This window comes from Mirounga leonina, unplaced genomic scaffold, assembly GCF_011800145.1.
Source record: "Mirounga leonina isolate KUSES-001 unplaced genomic scaffold, KU_Mleo_1.0 Mir_173, whole genome shotgun sequence".
Lineage (NCBI taxonomy): Eukaryota > Metazoa > Chordata > Mammalia > Carnivora > Phocidae > Mirounga > Mirounga leonina.
In genome coordinates, this window is record NW_023270447.1 from 18,508,879 (window position 1) to 18,527,799 (window position 18,921).

Below are 18,921 nucleotides of genomic sequence, written 5' to 3' on the forward strand. Positions count from 1 at the left end.
TTTAATTAGGAAATCATTCTAGGGGCACCTGGGTGGCTCAGATGGTTAAGCGTCTGCCTTCGGCTCAGGTCATGATCCCAGGGCCCTGGGATCGAGTCCCACATCAGGCTCCCTGATCCTTGGGAGCCTGCTTCTCCCTCTGCCTCTCTCTCTCTCTCTCTGTCTCTCATGAATAAATAAATAAAATCTTTAAAAAAAAAAAAAAGGAAATCATTCTATTCCAGTGTGGAATACTGCTCGTTGTCCCAAAGTTTCTGTGCTGAGATGGTCACTTCTTACTTCAGGGATTATGTTACCATATTTTAGACACTATGGTGCAATTACATAAAAAACAATTATTGGATACTGAATCTTTATAAACTGATTTCTGTGGAAGGCTAATATTCTTTGTAATAATACTCTCTGGCTGGCCGTGTCAATGGGATGCTTTGGTTCAGGGTCTAATTGGAGCACCCTGCCTGACAGTCCCATTAGAATCAACAGTCTTGGCTTGGAGAACCAAAGATATTTTAAATTCATTTTAGCTGGACGAGTCAATTTCTGCTGAAAAACAAACAAATCTGAAATACGGGTACTAGGGTCTTGTACATCATCATTAAACATACTCCTTAGCAGCTGCAGTCAAGGAATTATTCTTTTTTTAATTTAAAAAATTTTAAATATTTTATTTATTTGAGAGAGAAAGAGAGAGAGAGATTGAGAGAACAAGTGGGAGGAAGGGCAGAGGGAGAAGCAGACTCCTTGCAGAGCAGGGAGCCCAATGCGGGACTTGATCCCAGGACCCTGGGAACATGACCTGAGTCGAAGGCAGATACTTAACCAACGAGCCACCCAGGCACAAAAGGAATTACTTTCTAATCAATTTATGTTTACTATTTTCTTGGTTACACTGAGACTTAATAAATCTTTCCCTAAAGAGCAATTATCCATCGATTTGGTCTTCATTCATTTGTCACTTTGCTAGTTATGCACCTACTAAATGCATAGATAGCATTGGATTCTCCTATACAGAATTGTGCATGACTCCCTAACGTTTTCTTTCTCCCCAAGGATACCATCATACCAGACTACATTTGTTTCCTTTCTTCCCCTACCTCTCTCTTCCCTTCCCTTCTCTTTCCTTTTCTCAGACATTAATTCTACAATTTTCAGATTCTCCCAAATGATCTCTTTACCTTTTCTTTTCCAATTCTGACAATAGCACAACACATTTCTGGCTGTCACCCAGAGAAAAATAGTCCTGAAACATTTCTTGGTTCCACCTGCTCTAGAGCCATAAGTACTGACTTTTCAAAATCAATTCCTCTTGATCAGAATTTAAACAGAGTGGAGGTTACAAAGTAGAAAAAAAATTGGTTATGGTAATTTTTGAGCCAGAACCAATGGCATCAGTTGTATTAGCAGAAATATATTTTGTTCTTGTGTTATGAACACCTATTATTTGTCTCTCAAGTTCTTCCAGTCCTTCCAGACAAAACTATGTCCCCCCTCAACTCTTTTATTTGAAATGGGCCCCTCTAGTAACCCTAATCCACATGAATAAAATTTGTTGGTCTACTGGACCAAAATGGATCAAAGACCTAAACTTAAGAGCTAAACCTATAAAACTCTTAGAAGAAAACATTGCAGAAAATCTTTATGGCATAGGATTTGGCAATGACTTCATGGATATAACACCAAAAGCACAGGCAGCAAAAGAAAAAAAATTGGTAAGAATTTTTGTGCATCAAAGGATACTATCAAGAGAACAAAAAGACAACCTACTAAATGGGAGAAAATGTTTACAAATCTTATGTCTGATAAGGGACAAATACCCATAACATATATATATTTAAAACTCCTACAATTCAATAATAAAAAGATACATAACAAAAAATTGGCACAGGATTTGAATAGATAGTTCTCCAAAGAAGATATTCAAAATGGCCATTAAGCACATTAAAAGATATCATTAGTCTTTAGGGAAATGAAAACCAAAACCACAATGAGATGTTACTTCACATCTAATAGGATGGCTATAATTTTTTTTAAAAATGGAAAATAACTTGCTGGCAAGGATGTGGAGAAATTTGGGCCCTCTTGCATTAATTAGTGGGAGTGCAAAGTGATACAGCAGCTGTGAAAAACTGGTGGTTTTTCAAAAGGTTTAACTTAGAATTACCATATAACTCAGCAATTGCACTCCTACGTATATATCTAAAGAACTGAAAGCAGGGACTCAAGATATTTGTACCTCACTGTTTATTTCAACACAAATGCCTATCCACAGACAAATGGCTAAACAAAATGTAGTACATACACACAATGGAATATTCAACTTTAAAGAAGAATGAAATTCAAATATATGCTACTAATGATGAACTTTGAAGACATGCTGAATGAACTAAGCCAGGCACAGGACAAATACTGTATGACTCCACTTACATGAGTAACCTGGAATAGGCAAATTCATAGGGCAAGTAGCATAGAAGTTACCAGGCGCTGGGGGAAGGATTAAGGGCTTTATTTAATGAGAAGAGGCCACAGTATACCGGGAAAGCAATACATTCAAACCTAATTAGCAACTTTTGGAGGAAAAAAGGTGAAGCGGGAAGGGAGAGGTCGGAGACCCCGCCGATCCATTGCTTGGAGCTCGCTTAGCCAGGCTGGGGGGTGGGGAGTGGTGTCCTCGGAGGGGCCGGTGAATAGGCGCTCGGCTGCGAGAACTAGGAGTCCCGCTGCCGGGTGAGGAGGGGGGCCGGGCCGGACGTCCAGTGGGGGGAAGTTGGGGCCGGAGACCCGGGATCCCGCGGGGAGGCGGGGACAGCCGCCCTTCCGGGCGGTGGTCGAGCTTCGGCGCCGAGCTGCGGTCGGGAGGGCGGACGGGCGCGGTGAGTTGAGGACAGCCCGCCCCGGCCCGAGCCGCGCGGGTCCTCAGAGCGTTTCTGTCAGAAGCGGGGCGAGGCCTGAGGCGCTCGGGGCGGGGCGGCCGCTCGCGCGGGTGGGGCTGGCGGGAGGACGGCGGCCCGCGGAGCTGACGGAGCTGGCTGACTCGGGTTTGGGTTTTGGCCGTTCCCGGACCCCTTGTGTTTATTTCTAGGTGTGTCTGGCTCCCTGAGCGATTGCAGGTGGGGCGTGCGTGTACTGTAACCACGTTGTTTTCCAGCGGTGGGAACGAGATGTCAGGGGAGGAGCGACCGGCCCAGCGCTCGGGGCGCGGGCCACATGCGGGTCCCGAAGGCTTCTCCCTTGCTCCTGGGAGTGTGGGGTGGCTTTTGCTTGGAATTCGGGAATTCCCCAGGAATCCGGAGGGTATTTTTGCCTCAGGCCCGGATTCGGTTCCCGGCTTGCCCCGGGGTACCCTAGGGAAGGCGATGGAGATAGGCCCCGCCCCCCGCCCCTAGGGCAACCCCCCCCCCCCGTCCGAAGCTCGGAGACTAGGGGTAATTTGCTTATTTCTTCTCTTACCGTGTCAAATTCCCTGCGGTCTTTGTGGTGGTTTTTCGAGTGAATGTTGGTCTCGGCTTCCACTCACTACCGATTTCTGGCAAATCAATACTTTATATCTGGGTTTCGGCACTTTTGAAATAAGGAGTTTATTTCTGAGAGTACAAGTCGTAAGGAAGGACTAATAGATCAGAAAAATTTATATAATAAACATCATAGAAGATACGAAAATGCTAAATTGTCACTAAGATAATTAGATAAAGCGCAGGCCATCTCAACAGACAAGAAATTATGTAGTCACACAGTTTTCTACTTAAATTCTGAGGTAGCAAAGCCATATAAAAGTGGTCCAATGAGTTTTAATTTTGAAAACTGTCTTTGCTGCTTAAAATTATATAGTTTTCCTAAGATGAGGAAGGGAACATTTTGTTTGTTACTTTCTAAAAAGTGATTTATTTATTTTGAGAGAGAGCCCCTGCCAGTGAAGGAAGGGGGGATAATGGAGGGGCAGAGAGAGAATCTCAAGCCGACTCCTCGCTGAGTGCGGACCACCGCCTTCCATCTCAGGACCCTGAGATCGGGAGTCCAAATCAAGAGTCAGCGGCTTAGCCCACTACTGAGCCACCCAGGTGCCCCTATTTGTTACTTTTTGGATAGTATAGCAACATGATTAGCATTTTCATTTATACTTTATCAGGTAATTATTTTCAAGTTCTGAAATTGTTTACTTAGATAAAGATGTTAAAGACTCCTTTAGCATATTTCTGAATGGCTCCCTTCTGTCTCTCACCCTGTTATGTTAGGTTTCTATTATTTATTTATTTATTTATTTATTTATTTATTTATTTATTTATTTATTTATTTATTTTTTAAAGATTTTATTTATTTATTTGACAGAGAGAGACACAGCGAGAGAGGGAACACAAGCAGGGGGAGGGGGAGAGGGAGAAGCAGGCTTCCCGCGGAGCAGGGAGCCCGATGCGGGACTCGATCCCAGGACTCCAGGATCATGACCTGAGCCGAAGGCAGTCGCTTAACCGACTGAGCCACCCAGGCGCCCCTAGGTTTCTATTATTTAGTATAGTAAGTTGTTTTAGACATTTATAGAACCATGCTAATATGTTTCAATTTCACCATTTCTTTTTGTTGGTGACTAAGTGATTAATAAATTTAAAAAAAAGAGGGCAATTAAGTTAAACAGATGGAAGGGAGAAAAACTCAATAACTAAAACAATGAAAATTCCTACAGCGTCTGGATAACTAAGAACAGTCCTAAGATATACATAGATCCAGCCCTCTTACCGGTAGTATTTTGTCAAGGGGTGCATGTAGAAACATTCCTCCCTCCCTCACATACTCCCACATGTATCTCATCCCCACATCAGGGAGGACTCAAAATTGAAGGGACATAATCTGACTTGATAGTATGGATTTCTCCACAAGATGGCACTCATATAGTTTCTTTCATTTTAGTTTCTATCCTAAGGAAAGATTTGCAATGTATTAACTATCACAGAATAAATAGAAATGTGACTTATGTTTTATGATTTGTGCATCTATTTCTTGTTTTGTCATATAGAATTTTTTATCATGTTTCAGAATTTAGAAAAAAAATTGAGATGTAGTGTTGTTATGCAAGGGAAAGAATGGCAATGTGAATGGAACAATGCATGTGTCTGTAGAAATGGTTCTTCAGTCTCCTGTCAAACTTGAGGCTTTGTTCAGCCCTAGAATTTTATTATATTCTCATATGGCCAATGCTGAATGTTTTTATCCTTTATATTTAGAGACCATCTATGAATGTAAAAACTGTCTTTTTAAAAAAGAATGTGAGCATTTCTATATACATGTTATGTAATATGAATGTAAACACACATATATATGTTAAACTTGCAAAAATTTTTTATTTTGGAAAAGTTCAAACATATATACAAAATTGACAGGACATTATAATGAACTCCATGTACCTATTATATAGCTTTAGCAATTATCAACTCATTGCCAGTCTTGTTTCATCAGTATCCCTTTACCTGTCTCCATTTATTTTGAAGCAAACCTCTGTATATGTATCTGACATATTGTTAGAGACACACACATTCGTGATAAAATGCATTATCCTAAATCAAAAATAATGGTATGAACAAAGTATTAAGAGCCCAAAAGGAGTGATTAATTCTGCCTTGGAGAACAGGACAAACTCAGAGAAGCCTTTGAAGAAGAAATGACATTTGACCTATACATGAAGGATGTGTAGGGATCTGCCAGGTAGAGAATAAATGGAAGAAAACACATTCTAAGCAATGGTGCAGTATGAAGAGAGGGGTACAGATGTGAATATGCATGATTTAGTGGAGAAAAGAGAATAATGTATTTGAATATTGAGGCACTTTGGAGGAAGCTGCAGAAGATGCAGCTGGAAAGATAGTCTGTGGTTATTCTAGGAGATTAATGATTATAGTTTATGTATCCAGAAATATTTTTCTACAGCTTTATGAATAAAATATGAACTACTTTTTCTGTATTTTGGTAGATTTATGACACAATCCAGTCTTTAACAATGCTGAAATCAAATGACTCCTTGTTTTCTTTGGATACTTTGTTTTTTGAAAAACAAGATGAAGCTGAAAAGTAAGTCTGCCTTAAAGAATGATAACAGAGTATATTGTTTTAGAGATTTTTTATTTTTAAGGAGTTTTAATTTTCTCTCTAGAAATATACAAATAAAAATGAGGGATCAACAAAATGATGTTTCAGGTATATAGCTGGTAAACATGGAATTCAGATACGAGGGAGTAACTGAAGTTTAACATGTTAAATGTTATAACTTAAAAAATAGAGTAGACTCTTGCTTATTTGGCTTTCATTTATTTACGTTTCTGGTTTGTTCAAATTATTTTTGGCCAAGGTAAATACTTGAAGTAATGGTCAAACAGTAGCCATGGACAAGGAGTGATGGCACCTTTTGGAAACAGAATGGGCAGTGTGCCAAACACCGAGTGTGATGGGCAGATTCATTGTAGGCAGGAAGTAAGTAGGGGTGGAAATAAAGATGCGGCACCAGAGGAAGTAAGAACAGAGAATAATCCATTAAATACAGGTTTTTGGATTTTCACATGTAAATTGTTCTCAATTCTAAGTTTTCTATGTATTCTATTGTATTATCTTTTTTTTTTTAAGATTTTATTTTTAAGTAATCTCTACACCCAATGTGGGGCTCCAACTCACAAGCCCAGCTGGCAACCCTGTATTATCCTTTTTTTAAAAAAGGAAGCATTGAGTAAAATATTTATTGCTTCATTAATTTTTTCATTCATTCAAATATTAATTCAGATATTGATTGAATGCATAAAGGGATATAAGAAGGATGAAACAGACTTTTACTTCAAAAGAACTTAAAATCTATTTGAGGAGATTAAGCACACATATGGAAAGGTCATTAATAAATAACATAATTATGTAATTAATCATCCAGACTTGGATACTTTGAGAGTGAAAGAGTGCATCCAATTTGCACAACATGTGTTAATCAGGACTGGCCTGGGCAAATTGCAACATATGGTTGCCTTTCTAACAATACAGAGTTAAAAAAAGGTGTGAAGGAAATGATAAGCATACATTCATGCAATCAAATTTCAGATTTGGAGGGAGACCTGGTACAGACTGATCAGGTTAGGCTTTATGGTAGTGGGGAAAGAGACTTCAGGAGACTTTGAAGGATATGATAATTTTAATAAGCAGAGAGAAGAGGCCATTTGAAGGCAGAGTTTAACAGCAAGAAAAAAGAATGGAGGTGGGACAATTCGCAGTACTTGTAGGAGATAGTATATAGAGAAGTTTCCTGGAATAGAAGATTCATAAAGGAGAAACAGTGGGACATAAAATTAGAAAAGTAAACTGAGGATAGATTGTGGTGGATGTTAAGTGCCAGAATAAGGATCTTGGACGTGACTATGTGTTAAAAGCCATAGAACTGAATCAACAAACATTTATTGACTAATATGTCTAATTATGTAAAGCACTGTGCTAAGTATTATAGATATGAATGGAACTAGAAACAAACCCTTATGTGTTTATGATCTGGGGATGGTAGCAGACTGATCTATCATCAATCTTTCTATTATCTATATATAATATATAATATATACATATTATCTACATACAGACACACAGTATAAGAGAACTGTGATAAATATTATAGGTTCAAATAGTACTTAAGAAGAGGGAAGGATGGGGGCGCCTGGGTGGCTCAGTTGGTTGGGCGACTGCCTTCGGCTCAGGTCATGATCCTGGAGTCCCGGGATCGAGTCCCACATCGGGCTCCCTGCTCAGCGGGGAGTCTGCTTCTCCCTCTGACCCGCTTCCCTCTCATGCTCTCTGCCTCTCATTCTCTCTCTCAAATAAATAAATAAAATCTTAAAAAAAAAAAATAAAAATAAAAATAAAAAAATAAAAACTTAAAAAAAAAAAAAGAAGAGGGAAGGATTTAAGCTTGATTTTGAATGAACGTAAGCTCTAGTGGCTAGAACAGTTCCTGGAAAATAGTTCTCAGTAAATAATTGTTGAATAGATTAATGAAGGAATGAAACAGTGGAACTTCTATAGGTAGATATAGGATAGGGTCATGTATAGTGGCAATCAGAGTAAAGGAAATATTTTTGAACAAAGATGAGGAGGGACAGAATGTATTATATATTTGGTATGCAAGTAGTTCACTTTGGCCTGGACTGTAAGGTAAGTAGTGTAGGAGAGTTACAACTGTAAGGTAACCTAAGGCCATTTGGATGTTTGACATTGTTTGGAAGCCACTGAAGTATTTTGAATGGAATATAATTATGATGAAAACAATTCTAAATTAATGTGATAGGAGTGTGTAAAATATATTAGAGAAAGCCAGAGGCAGTGAGGCCAGTTAAGATGCTATTGTTCTTAACCAGACATAAATTGATTAGAGCTTTGATTGGAATAGTGACAGTGGAAATACAAGGAAATGAATTCAAGAATCATTACAAAGAAGATGCAGTAAGACCTGGTATATGTCTGGATATAGTAGGTAAAAGATTATGCTATAATTTGAATTCTAGATGGCTGAGAGAATGATGACACCTCTGGAAAATAGGAAAAATCATAAGGGAGATTTGATTTTATGGCGATGCTGAATAATAGAATTAGATGTGTGCTTTTTGTATCTTTTTTAGATTTCCTGAAATAGTCTCTGTGTAGAAGAGTTACTACGTCAGGCCTAAACTGCTGTTCTCGAAAAGGCCTGGCTTGTAAGAATGGCCCTTGGCTGGAGTGAGAACTTTAGGAAAGTTCCCACCATTAACTGATAGGAATGGCCCACTGCCTTAACTGTTTATACAGATAATATGGTTTATGCCGAATATCTGCTTTTCTTTTGGGAATCTAGAATTTAGTTATGTGCTAGACAGGGGATGCCTACATGATTAGTCCCCAGTAACAACCCTGGGCATTGAGTCTCTAATGAGCTCCCTCATTGACAACACTTCACACATGTTGTTACAGCTTGTTGCTGAGGGAATTAAAGATGTCCTGTGTTACTGTACTGGGAGAGGAAGTTTTGGAAGCTTGTGCCTGGTTTCCCCTGGACTTTGCCTCATAGTCACAAATAGGACTATATGTTGAGTCCTTTGAATCAGCCCAGGGAATCATCAGCTCTGGGGTGATCTTGGGGACCCTTTGACAGTCCCAAATTTCAAATGCTTTGGCCTATTATCAGACAGTCTGTCAGACATTGTCAAATAATGTGTTGTAGATTTTTGATTTGAAAAACATAGCTGTCATAGCTATGAGTTATGTGCTACGAAAGGCAGTAAAGTAAAAGACTGGGTCTCTCACTTTTCAGAGTTTAAAATCTTAAATGAAGAGATTAAAAAACAAATCATAAAATCCTTGCCACTTGGCATAGACAGTGTATGTGGGGCTCTTCTTAAGTTTACTTCCTGTCACCTAATACTTATCTTTTTGTTCTAATGAAGGGCAAATCAATTTTCATTGAAAAGGAAACATTAAAACATTATATGTTAATAGGATCATAGCTGAAAGATAAGGAGAGGTAGTTCACAATGCCAACAGGGTGGCAAAATTCTCAACAACTACTGTAAGTTTACAAAGTGTCAGTTTCAACTGGTTTCTTGGATTTTCTGTGGTTTGTAGGTGGTTCTGGATCAAGAGTATTTGGGTTAGGACATTAATTTGTAATAATGTTTTAGGAATACTCTGGAGAATACCAGTAGTGGTGTCATTTACACACTGATGACCCATGATTAGTTGTGAGATGTGTCATAAGTAATTTGTTACTTGTGATAGTAAAGATGCTAACGTTTCAGATGATTTACTACCTTTTTTTATATTGAAGCAGATTTAAGATTCTTGTCACAAGTGTTTGAATTGGAGAAAAAGAGACGGAGTTATAGCCATTATTTAGGTAGCATATCTCACATAGCAGTGTCATTAATCCTATGACACACAAGGGAAAAAAGATTGAGAACCCTGCCCTGTAGGGAGATACATCAAAGTCACCATAGAAAATTAATTTATAGGATGTTTATCTAAGAGTCTATAACTGAGTAATGTTTAATTAATAAATATTTTCTGATGTAACTTTATTAACATATATATTCACCCTTTTATATTTTATATAGCTATCCAGACAATGAAAAATCATTGGATTGGTTTCTCCCACCTGCTCCGTTGATTTCAGAAATTCCAGATACTCAGGCATTAGAGGAGGAAATAGGAAGTCATAAACTGTTAGGTAAACGATTACATATTTGTTATGAAGTTAAACCTGTGCAGCTCATGTTAATGTAAAAAATCTAGTAACACATTAAAGTGTTAATTCCTTTATTTTAATGGAATAAAATGATAGAGATTTATTTTACTCAAAATAGTGCTCACCAAATCTTAAAATCAAAAACATTTTTCCTCTCCATACATACATACACATACATAAGCATACTATATGTATACAGTACACTATTACAAACATGTTTTATTGTTGTATGAATTTGTTTCCTCTTATTATTAAAATTGTCATTGCCATTTAGTTTTTGTCTTGCCTTTTACTAAAGGTAGGATCCCCTGGCTTAGGAAACCACATTCCTAAAAAAAAACAAGGGGCAGAATATTATATATAGTTTGGTACCATTTTTATGAAGTTAAAGACAAGCACATTCAAACAATCTATGTGATCTTATGTGATATTGTTGATAAAATTTTGATTTTTAAATTTGGTGGTAATTCATATATGTTATCTTATTAAACTTTGTAATTTGTATGTATTTTATTCATGAAAATATGCATTATTTATATTCTCGTATATACCAATAATATATAGAATACACAAGCTTATATACACTATATATATATACATATATATATGTATATACATAGATGGTAAAACAAATTTAAGCCCTAACAATAGCTCCAGATTCCTCCCAACCTCTCAAAGATGCTTATAAAGTCTCTGTAAAGAAACCTTTAAAATTTTGTCACCCTGATGAAAGCATTCTTTTATCTTGATTTTAGAAGCAATATTATAAAGTTAAAAGCTTTGTATCATATATTTTAATACTGAATCAAATTGAGTAACATTTTGTATGATTGGTCATTGTATTTCTGTGTGTAAATTGGTTATATAAATTTTCAAATCCTCCTAATTGTATAATTATATCATTTGTAGTAGATAAAATACTTAAAAGATATGATTATGGTTATTTCTGTGGGTCAGAAATTAAACCTATTTTATGATGTAGGTTTTATATAAATTTCAATAATTCTTAATTAATTCGAGTGCCCTTCACTGATATAATGTACAATAGCAGTACCAATCACCTATAGTTCAAAACCGTATATGGTGTTACAGATTATCTTGTTATTGTATGAATAACTTTCATGTTTACCTAGGTAAACTGTTTTGAAAATTTTTATTAAATTTTTCATGGTCATTTTGAAAATTTATTTTCGTGGAGAATATATATTAATTAATATATTCCATTTTTGTAGGTCAGGAAGAGAGGCCAAAAATGTTACCATCAAGTTTAAAGATAACTAACGAAAACACAAATTATATTTCACGAACACAAAAATTCCAATTTGCCTTTTCCTCAAATAAATATGAAGCAGGTGATCTGAATTTAGGAGGAGCAGGTAACAATGACTTATCACATGTTCCTGGCAAGCTGACATATGGTTCTTCTCAGAAATACAAAAATCACATTGGCAGTGAGATAGCACCTGAGAACAGTATTCCAGATAATACAAAATTAGTTAATTTTGCAGAAGATAAAGGAGAGAGCATATCAGCCTTCCGAAAAAGGTAATTAATTAAATGAAATACAGAATATTCAGTAATAAAGTTGAATATTTATGGTATGTCTAACTGTATGAAGTAGGATAGAATCTAATGAGAAAAACATCAACAACAAATAAGGTTTACTGTATACCAGATGCTCTGTTAACTCTGGGATTCTAGTCATAGGTTCTTGCCTTCAGAGAGCTACAACTTAATGGGGGAAAGACAACTAAAAATAATTGATTAAATACTTTATAGTACAACAATTATTTTGATGAAGTATATAGTTAGAGCAAAGGGTCTCAAACTTTTCAAACTTTTTATTGTCAGAACCCTTTACACTTAAAAATTATTGAGGATTCCCAACAGTTTTTATGTATGTGGGTTATGTCTATCAATATTAGAAATCAAAACTGAGGGGCACCTGGGTGGCTCAGTGGATTAAGCGTCTTCCTTCAGCTCAGGTCATGATCCCAGGGTCTTGGGATTGAGCCCCACCCACGTCAGGCTCTCTGCTCGACAGAGAGCCTGCTTCTCCCTCTCCCTCTGCTTCTCCCTTTGCTTGTGCTTTTTATCTCTCTCTCTGTCAAATAAATAAATAAAATCTTAAAAAAAATAAAAACTGAAAAAATTTAGAAAGCAAACAATGCTTTAGTAATATTATGAAAATTGTTTTGATCCTACGAACTCTCTGAAAGAGTCGCAACCATCCTTTGAGAATTGCTATTACAACATATCACATGGGGACCTAATCTGTTCTGGAGCATCAGGGAGGGCTTTCCTGAAGAAATGGTATTTAAACTTAGCCTTGGGGCGCCTGGGGTCTGCCTTCAGTTCAGGTCATGATCCCAGCATCCCAGGATCGAGTCCTTCATCAGGCTCCCTGCTCAGTGGGGAGTTTGCTTCTCTCTCTGACCCTCCACCCTCTTGTGCTTTTTCTCTCTCATGCTCTTTCTCTCACAAATAAATAAATAAAATCTTTAAAAAAAAAAACAACCACACAAAAAACTTAACCTTAAGGAGGAATAGAATTAAACTAAGGACAAATAAAGGAGTGTTCCAGGCGGAAGGAATAGTAAGTGCAAAAGACCTAAAGTAGCACAGAGCTTGGCCTATTCCTAGAAAATTTCCTTTTGTGTAAAATCAGAGAGAATGTGGAGAGGTAAGGTTTGGAGAGGTCAAGTCATTCAGAATCATGTAGGCCATGATGAACTTTGTGCTTTTTCTTGAGGCACTGTTCTTAAATTGTGGCCTGTGGACCCACTGTATCAGAATCACCTGGAGTACTTGTTAGAAATTTGGATTCCTGGGTCCTACCTTAGGCCTGTTGAATCATAGTCTAGATAAAGATGGGGAGGGGACCCAGGAATTGTCATTTTTAACAATTTTTCTAGATGATTGTTATGCACACTAAAGTTTGAGAGCTAGTGTTCTAAGGTTCTGCATTTTAAGTAGAGGAGTAAAATTACATATTTTTTAATTCAAAGTCTATTTTGGCATCAGTAAGATGAGTTAGAAGGAGCTAAAATACATTGTGAAAGGTCACTTAGAAGGTTTTTTTATTAATTTAGGTGAGAGAGAATGGGAGACTGATGTAGCAGACTGTGGTAGCAGAAATGAGAGAGTTCAGAGTGATTTATGAGATAGAATCCCATAGGACCTAAATGATTATTAGATATGACACGTGATCCCTAGTTTTCTGACTTGAGCCAGAATGACATCCAAAGACATGTTGAGTTTGAGTACCTATAAATTGTCCAAATAGAGAACTGGATGTATGGGTTTAAAGATTCAGAAGCGATCTAATTGATAGATTTTGTTTTCTCTGTGACATAAGAGGTGAGGTCATTTGTGGAGTTTGAGGGAAAAGGTGGGGGTATTGAGCAAGTATGAGAAGAGTGGAAGAGATTATAGAAAATGGAAAGCAATCCAGTTAGAATAATGGTAGGACTGTTGGGCACTCTAAAGGGCCCAGTTGAGGTTGATGTCCATTAATTTTTTTATAACAGTTCTATTAAGATACTACTCGGGGTGTCTGGGTGGCTCAGTCAGTTAAGGGTCCAACTCTTGGTTTTGGCTCAGGTCATGATTTCAGGGTCATGAGATTGAGCCCTGCATGGGGCTTCTTGCTCAGCATGGAGTTTGCTTGAAATTCTCTCCCTCTTCCTCCCCCTCTGCCCCTCCCCCTGCTTACACTCATTCTCTCAAACAATAAAAAAAGAGATATAACACATATAAAATTCACTCTTCTAAAAAAATTAAAAAACAAATAAAAATAAAATTCACTCTTCTGAAGTGTAAAATTCATTGGTTTTTAGAATATTCAGAGTTGTGTAATCATCACTACTATCTAATTTTAAAACATTTTCATCTCTCCAAAAGAAACTCTATATTCATTATTGATCACTCCCCTCTTCCAACTCCTCATTCTCCTCCCCTCTCCCCAGCCCCTGGCAACCGCTAATCTTTCTGTTTCTATGGATTTACCTATTCTAGACTTTCATATAAGTGGAATCATATAATGTCTGGCCTTTTATGTCTGTCTTCTTTCACTTAGCATAATGTTTTCAAGGTTTATCCATATTATGTTGTGTATCAATACTTCATTCTTTTTATGGTCAAATAATATTCCATCGAGTGGACAATACAACATTTTGTTTATCCATCTATTAATTGTTGGGCATTTGAATTGTTTCCACTTTTTGGCTATTATTAATAATGTTGCTGTGAACATTCATGTACAAGTTTTTGTGTGAATATATTTTTTAAATTCTTTTGGAGTTGTACCTAGAATTGGAATTGCTGGGTCATATGGTAACCATATACTTAACTTTTTTGAGAAACTGCCAAATTATTTTCCAAAATAACTGCACCACCTTATAATCCTACAAGCAAAATGTGAGGGTTCCAATTTCTCTACATCCTTGTCAGCAGTTGTTATTGTTCATCTTTTTTATTGTAGCCATCCCAGTGGGTCTGAAGTGGATATGATTAGCATTTCCCTAATGACTTATCTATTGGGCATCTTTTCATGTAACTATTGGCTAGTTGTGTATTACCTTCGGAGTAATGTCTGTTCAAATCCTTTGCCTGTTTTTTAATTGGGTCTTCTGTCTTTTTATTGTTGAGTTGTAAGAGTTCTTTATATGTTCTGATAAAAGTCTCTTATCAGCGTATGATCTGCTAATATTTCTCCCATTCTCTGTGCTGTTTTTCACTTTTTTGATAATGTCCTGAGCAGCACAAAAGTTTTAAATTTTGATGAGGTCCAGTTTATCTAATTTTTCTTTTGTTGCTTGGGCTTTTGGTGTCATATCCAAGAAATTATTGCTTAATCCAAGGTTGTATAAAGATTTACTACTGCATTTTCTTGTAAGATTTATATTGTTTTAGCTCTTATATTTAGGTCTGTGATCTATTTTTTTAAGGATTTTATATATTTATTTATTTTAGAGAGAGAGAGAGTGCACGAGTTGGGGGCGGGGCGGAGCAGAGGGAGAGGGACAAGCAGACTCCATGCTGAGTGCAGAGCCTGACAGGGGCTTGATCCCAGGATCCTGAGATCATGACCTGAGCCAAAATCAAGAGTCTGATGGTCAACCGACTGAGCCACATAGGCACCCCTGTTAACCTTTGAAGCTCTCTGAACCCCCTGTCATATAGGGGTTTTTCCTTCATGGTAGTTTCATTAGGTAGGCATGATTGATTAAATCATTGGCCATTGGTGATTGAACTCAATCTCCATTCCTCTTTCTACCTTGGATGTCACAAATGAGGCTGAAAGTTCAACCTTCTCTAATTAGGGTTTATTTTTTTCTGGCAGTTAACCCCCATCCTGGACTATATAGGGGTCCTACAAGAGTCACTTTATTAGCATAAATTCAGGTATGATTGAAAGAGGTTTGTCATGAATAACAAAAGATGCTTTTTATCACTACTATCACACAGGAAATTCCAAGGGTTTTAGGAGCTCTGTGCCAGGTACTGGGAACAAAGACCAAATGTATATTTCCTATTATACTAACTAGGAATTTATCTACTAAATAAAGGTTTATTTCTGGACTCTCAATTCTATTCCATTGACCAATATATCTCCCCTTATGCTTTGCATAAGTACATATCCCACACTGTCTTGATTGCTGTAGCTTTGTTGTAAAGTTTTAAATCAGAATGTGTGAGTCCTCCAATTTTGTTCCTTTTTTCAAGATTTTTTTTTTTTTTTGGCTTCTCTGGGTTCTTTGCATTTTCATATGAATGTTATGATAAACTGGTAAATTTCTGCAAAGCCAGCTGTGATTTTGATGGGGATGGTGTTGAATCTGTAGATCAACTTGAGGAGTATTGCCATCTTAATACCATTAAGTCTTCTAGTCTATGAACATGGGCTATCTTTCCATTTGTTTAGATTTTCTTTAATTTCTTTCAATGATGTTAGATTTTTAGTGGACAAGTCAAACTTATTTTGTTAAGTTTATTTCTAAGTATTTTATTCTTTTTGTTTTATAAATGTAATTAAAAATTTTTTTCAGATTGTACATTGCAAGTGTATAGACATCAGCAATTGATTTTGGTATATGATCTTGTGTCTGCAATCTTGCTGATGATGACTCTCAATTTATTGTTCAGAGTGTTGTATCATCTACCTAACTGCTTTTTCCAGTAGTGTTCCCCTGCCTGGCTGCAACTATTTTAAAAAGTAGATAGATTCATATAGGGTTGAGGTTTTGCAAGATAAGGATGTTAAAAGGATAAAGAGGAATTGGAGTTTGGAATACTAGTAAAAGAGTGGTCAAAAAGATAGTCCATGGGATCTAAGTCCATTAAAGGTAGATAAGAAAAGAGAAGGGAAGATAGTTTGGGAGAAAATAAAGAGGTTCATTACAGTAAATTTGTTTTTTGACCTCATTGGTAACTTGTGTAAACAAGCTATAAGGATAAGAGGCTGTGGTCAGAGAATGATATATTGGAATGATTGATTTGAGAGGAGGAGGAGTTCTAGATAATGACAGTGTTTAAGATGAGAGAATAGGTGAATGAGATTGTTTGAAGGAGAAAGCCACTGTAGATGAATGCCTAAGAAATGGACGGGAGGAGGATTTTGAACAGCTCATCTATGTGAAGTTGAAGTAATGCAGAGGTGGCTGAATTTGGAATTGAGAGGAAAAGATTCTAAAGTGACCAGAAGTTGATATGTGATATATGCCATGAGGAGGGTTACAAGGTGCTTTAACTAGTCGGCACAGATACTTCTATAAGAGAACGGAAGAATAACGATGTAGATTTGGGTTGGAGAAGGCACAGACTCAATCCTCAAGTACATTGGATGTGGAAAAATTAACAATTTCCACTTAAGTTTAAGAAGCAAGAGTTTTTTAGGGCAATGCAATATTTTTGTTAAGACCAGGAAGTAACTGTAACAATCAGTGAAAGAAGTTGAGGACATAGGGGAGTTTATGGAGTGGGAGTTCCAGAGGAACTAGGAAGAATCTGAGGTCCAGAGAATTTAGGTAACTAGCACATGGATAATATTATTATAGTTCACAAAACTTATTTCAAACTCTGAAGTCACACAGCTAGAAAGTGGAGAAGCTTTGGATTTAAACCCAGGTTTGTCTGTTTCCAAAGGCCATGCTTTTAACCTATATGACAGCATATAGCAAGGAGTCATCCTGTGGCATAAGTTGTTTTTCTTGTCCTCAATACCATTTCATAATCAGATTCTACTATATTATCCAAGGCTAATCATCTGCTTTTGAATTTTCTGAAAGATAGAACTGCTGGCATTGGAGAATGCAACCCTACAGTTTGTTCTAAAGTGTATTTCTCATTCTATAGTGTTTTTAAAGACTCCTGCTTTCTTTTTTTTTTTTTTTTTAAGATTTTATTTATTTATTTGAGACAGAGAATGAGAGAGAGAGAGCACATGAGAGGGGGGAGGGTCAGAGGGAGAAGCAGGCTCCCCGCTGAGCAGGGAGCCCGATGCGGGACTCGATCCAGGGACTCCAGGATCGCGACCTGAGCCAAAGGCAGTCGCTCAACCAACTGAGCCACCCAGGCGCCCGACTCCTGCTTTCTTATATAGAAACATGTCATTAAAAATTAATAGTAAAAATAATTAAGAAAGTGTTCTGTATTTGCACAATACTTGTTTGGATGTCATTTCTTATAGAATTCTTTAAGACTGATATCTTCTGTCATCCTTATTACTTACTTTGTAAGGCACAAGTGTTGTATTAGGAACTTTATTTTTTATTTTATTTTATTTGTTTTTTTGAGGGGGGGCGAGAGTGCGCACATCCGTATGTGCACAGGCGGGGTTGGGGAGGGGCAGAGGGAGAGGGAGAGAGAGAATCTTAAGCAAACTCCATACCCTACATGGGGCTTGATCCAAGGACCCTGAGATCATGACCTGAGCCTAAATCAAGAGATGGACGCTTAAACGACTGAGCCACCCAGGCACCCCTGTATTAGGAACTTTAATGGTCACTTCATCCCTTAAGGCTATGGTGAACAAATTAGTCTGATGGGTTGTCTTTTGATCAGTTGAATATAATAAATTGCAATCCTAAAGAGGGCCTGTGTTTTCTAGAACTTTCCAAAGAAAATACTTCTTTGCAAAGTGTTCTTCTTGACATCTATACTTATTTAGTATTTCTTATACCAAAGTGATTATTGAATAATGTTTGGGAGGTTGATGCTATTACTGACAAGATGCCACAATACCTGTCTACATGGGCCTCTCCATATAGTTGTCTGTGTATTCTCATGATACAGTGGCTAGCTCTTCTCTAAGTGTGAATGATCCAAGAGGCCATGCAGAAGTGACAGTATCTTTTATGACCTTCCTTTGGAAGTCATACACTGTACTACCTCAATACTCTGCTAGTCATATAATTCTGTCCTGACTCAAAGTCCTAATTTGAAAAGGGTGTGAATAGCAGGAGACAGGTATCATTGGGGTTGTCTTGGAGGTTGGATTCTACAAATGGGTTTGAGTTTCTGAAAAGTGAAAAGACATAATTCCGTGGTAAATTCGCCAAATTATATTTTAAGGGAATGCTTAAATTTTATATTTGAATAAACCACAATCTATGGGCATTTTTAAAGGGACCAATTTTATGCTAGTTTTTCCCATTCTATGCAGCTCTTACAAGTGCAAACATGTTTTGTTTTGTTTTGTT

At 37.1% G+C, this 18,921-nt stretch overlaps 1 protein-coding gene across 9 annotated transcripts in view; it reads left to right on the top strand.

The window, feature by feature from the left end:
• Positions 1–2,799: 2,799 nt before the first annotated feature.
• HFM1 (helicase for meiosis 1) overlaps positions 2,800–18,921 on the top strand; it is a 111,692-nt gene continuing 95,570 nt past the window's right edge. For 5 of the 9 annotated variants that reach the window (XM_035018055.1, XM_035018058.1, XM_035018059.1 and 2 more), the window contains exons 1-3: positions 4,417–6,054; positions 10,089–10,201; positions 11,452–11,764. In XM_035018055.1, the coding sequence (XP_034873946.1) occupies positions 5,984–6,054; positions 10,089–10,201; positions 11,452–11,764 (497 nt within the window). In that variant the 5' untranslated portion in view covers positions 4,417–5,983. Of the gene's footprint in view, positions 2,871–4,416; positions 6,055–7,855; positions 10,202–11,451; positions 11,765–18,921 lie in introns of those variants that run through there. The other 4 variants (XM_035018054.1, XM_035018060.1, XM_035018062.1 and 1 more) reach the window with 4 other exon arrangements.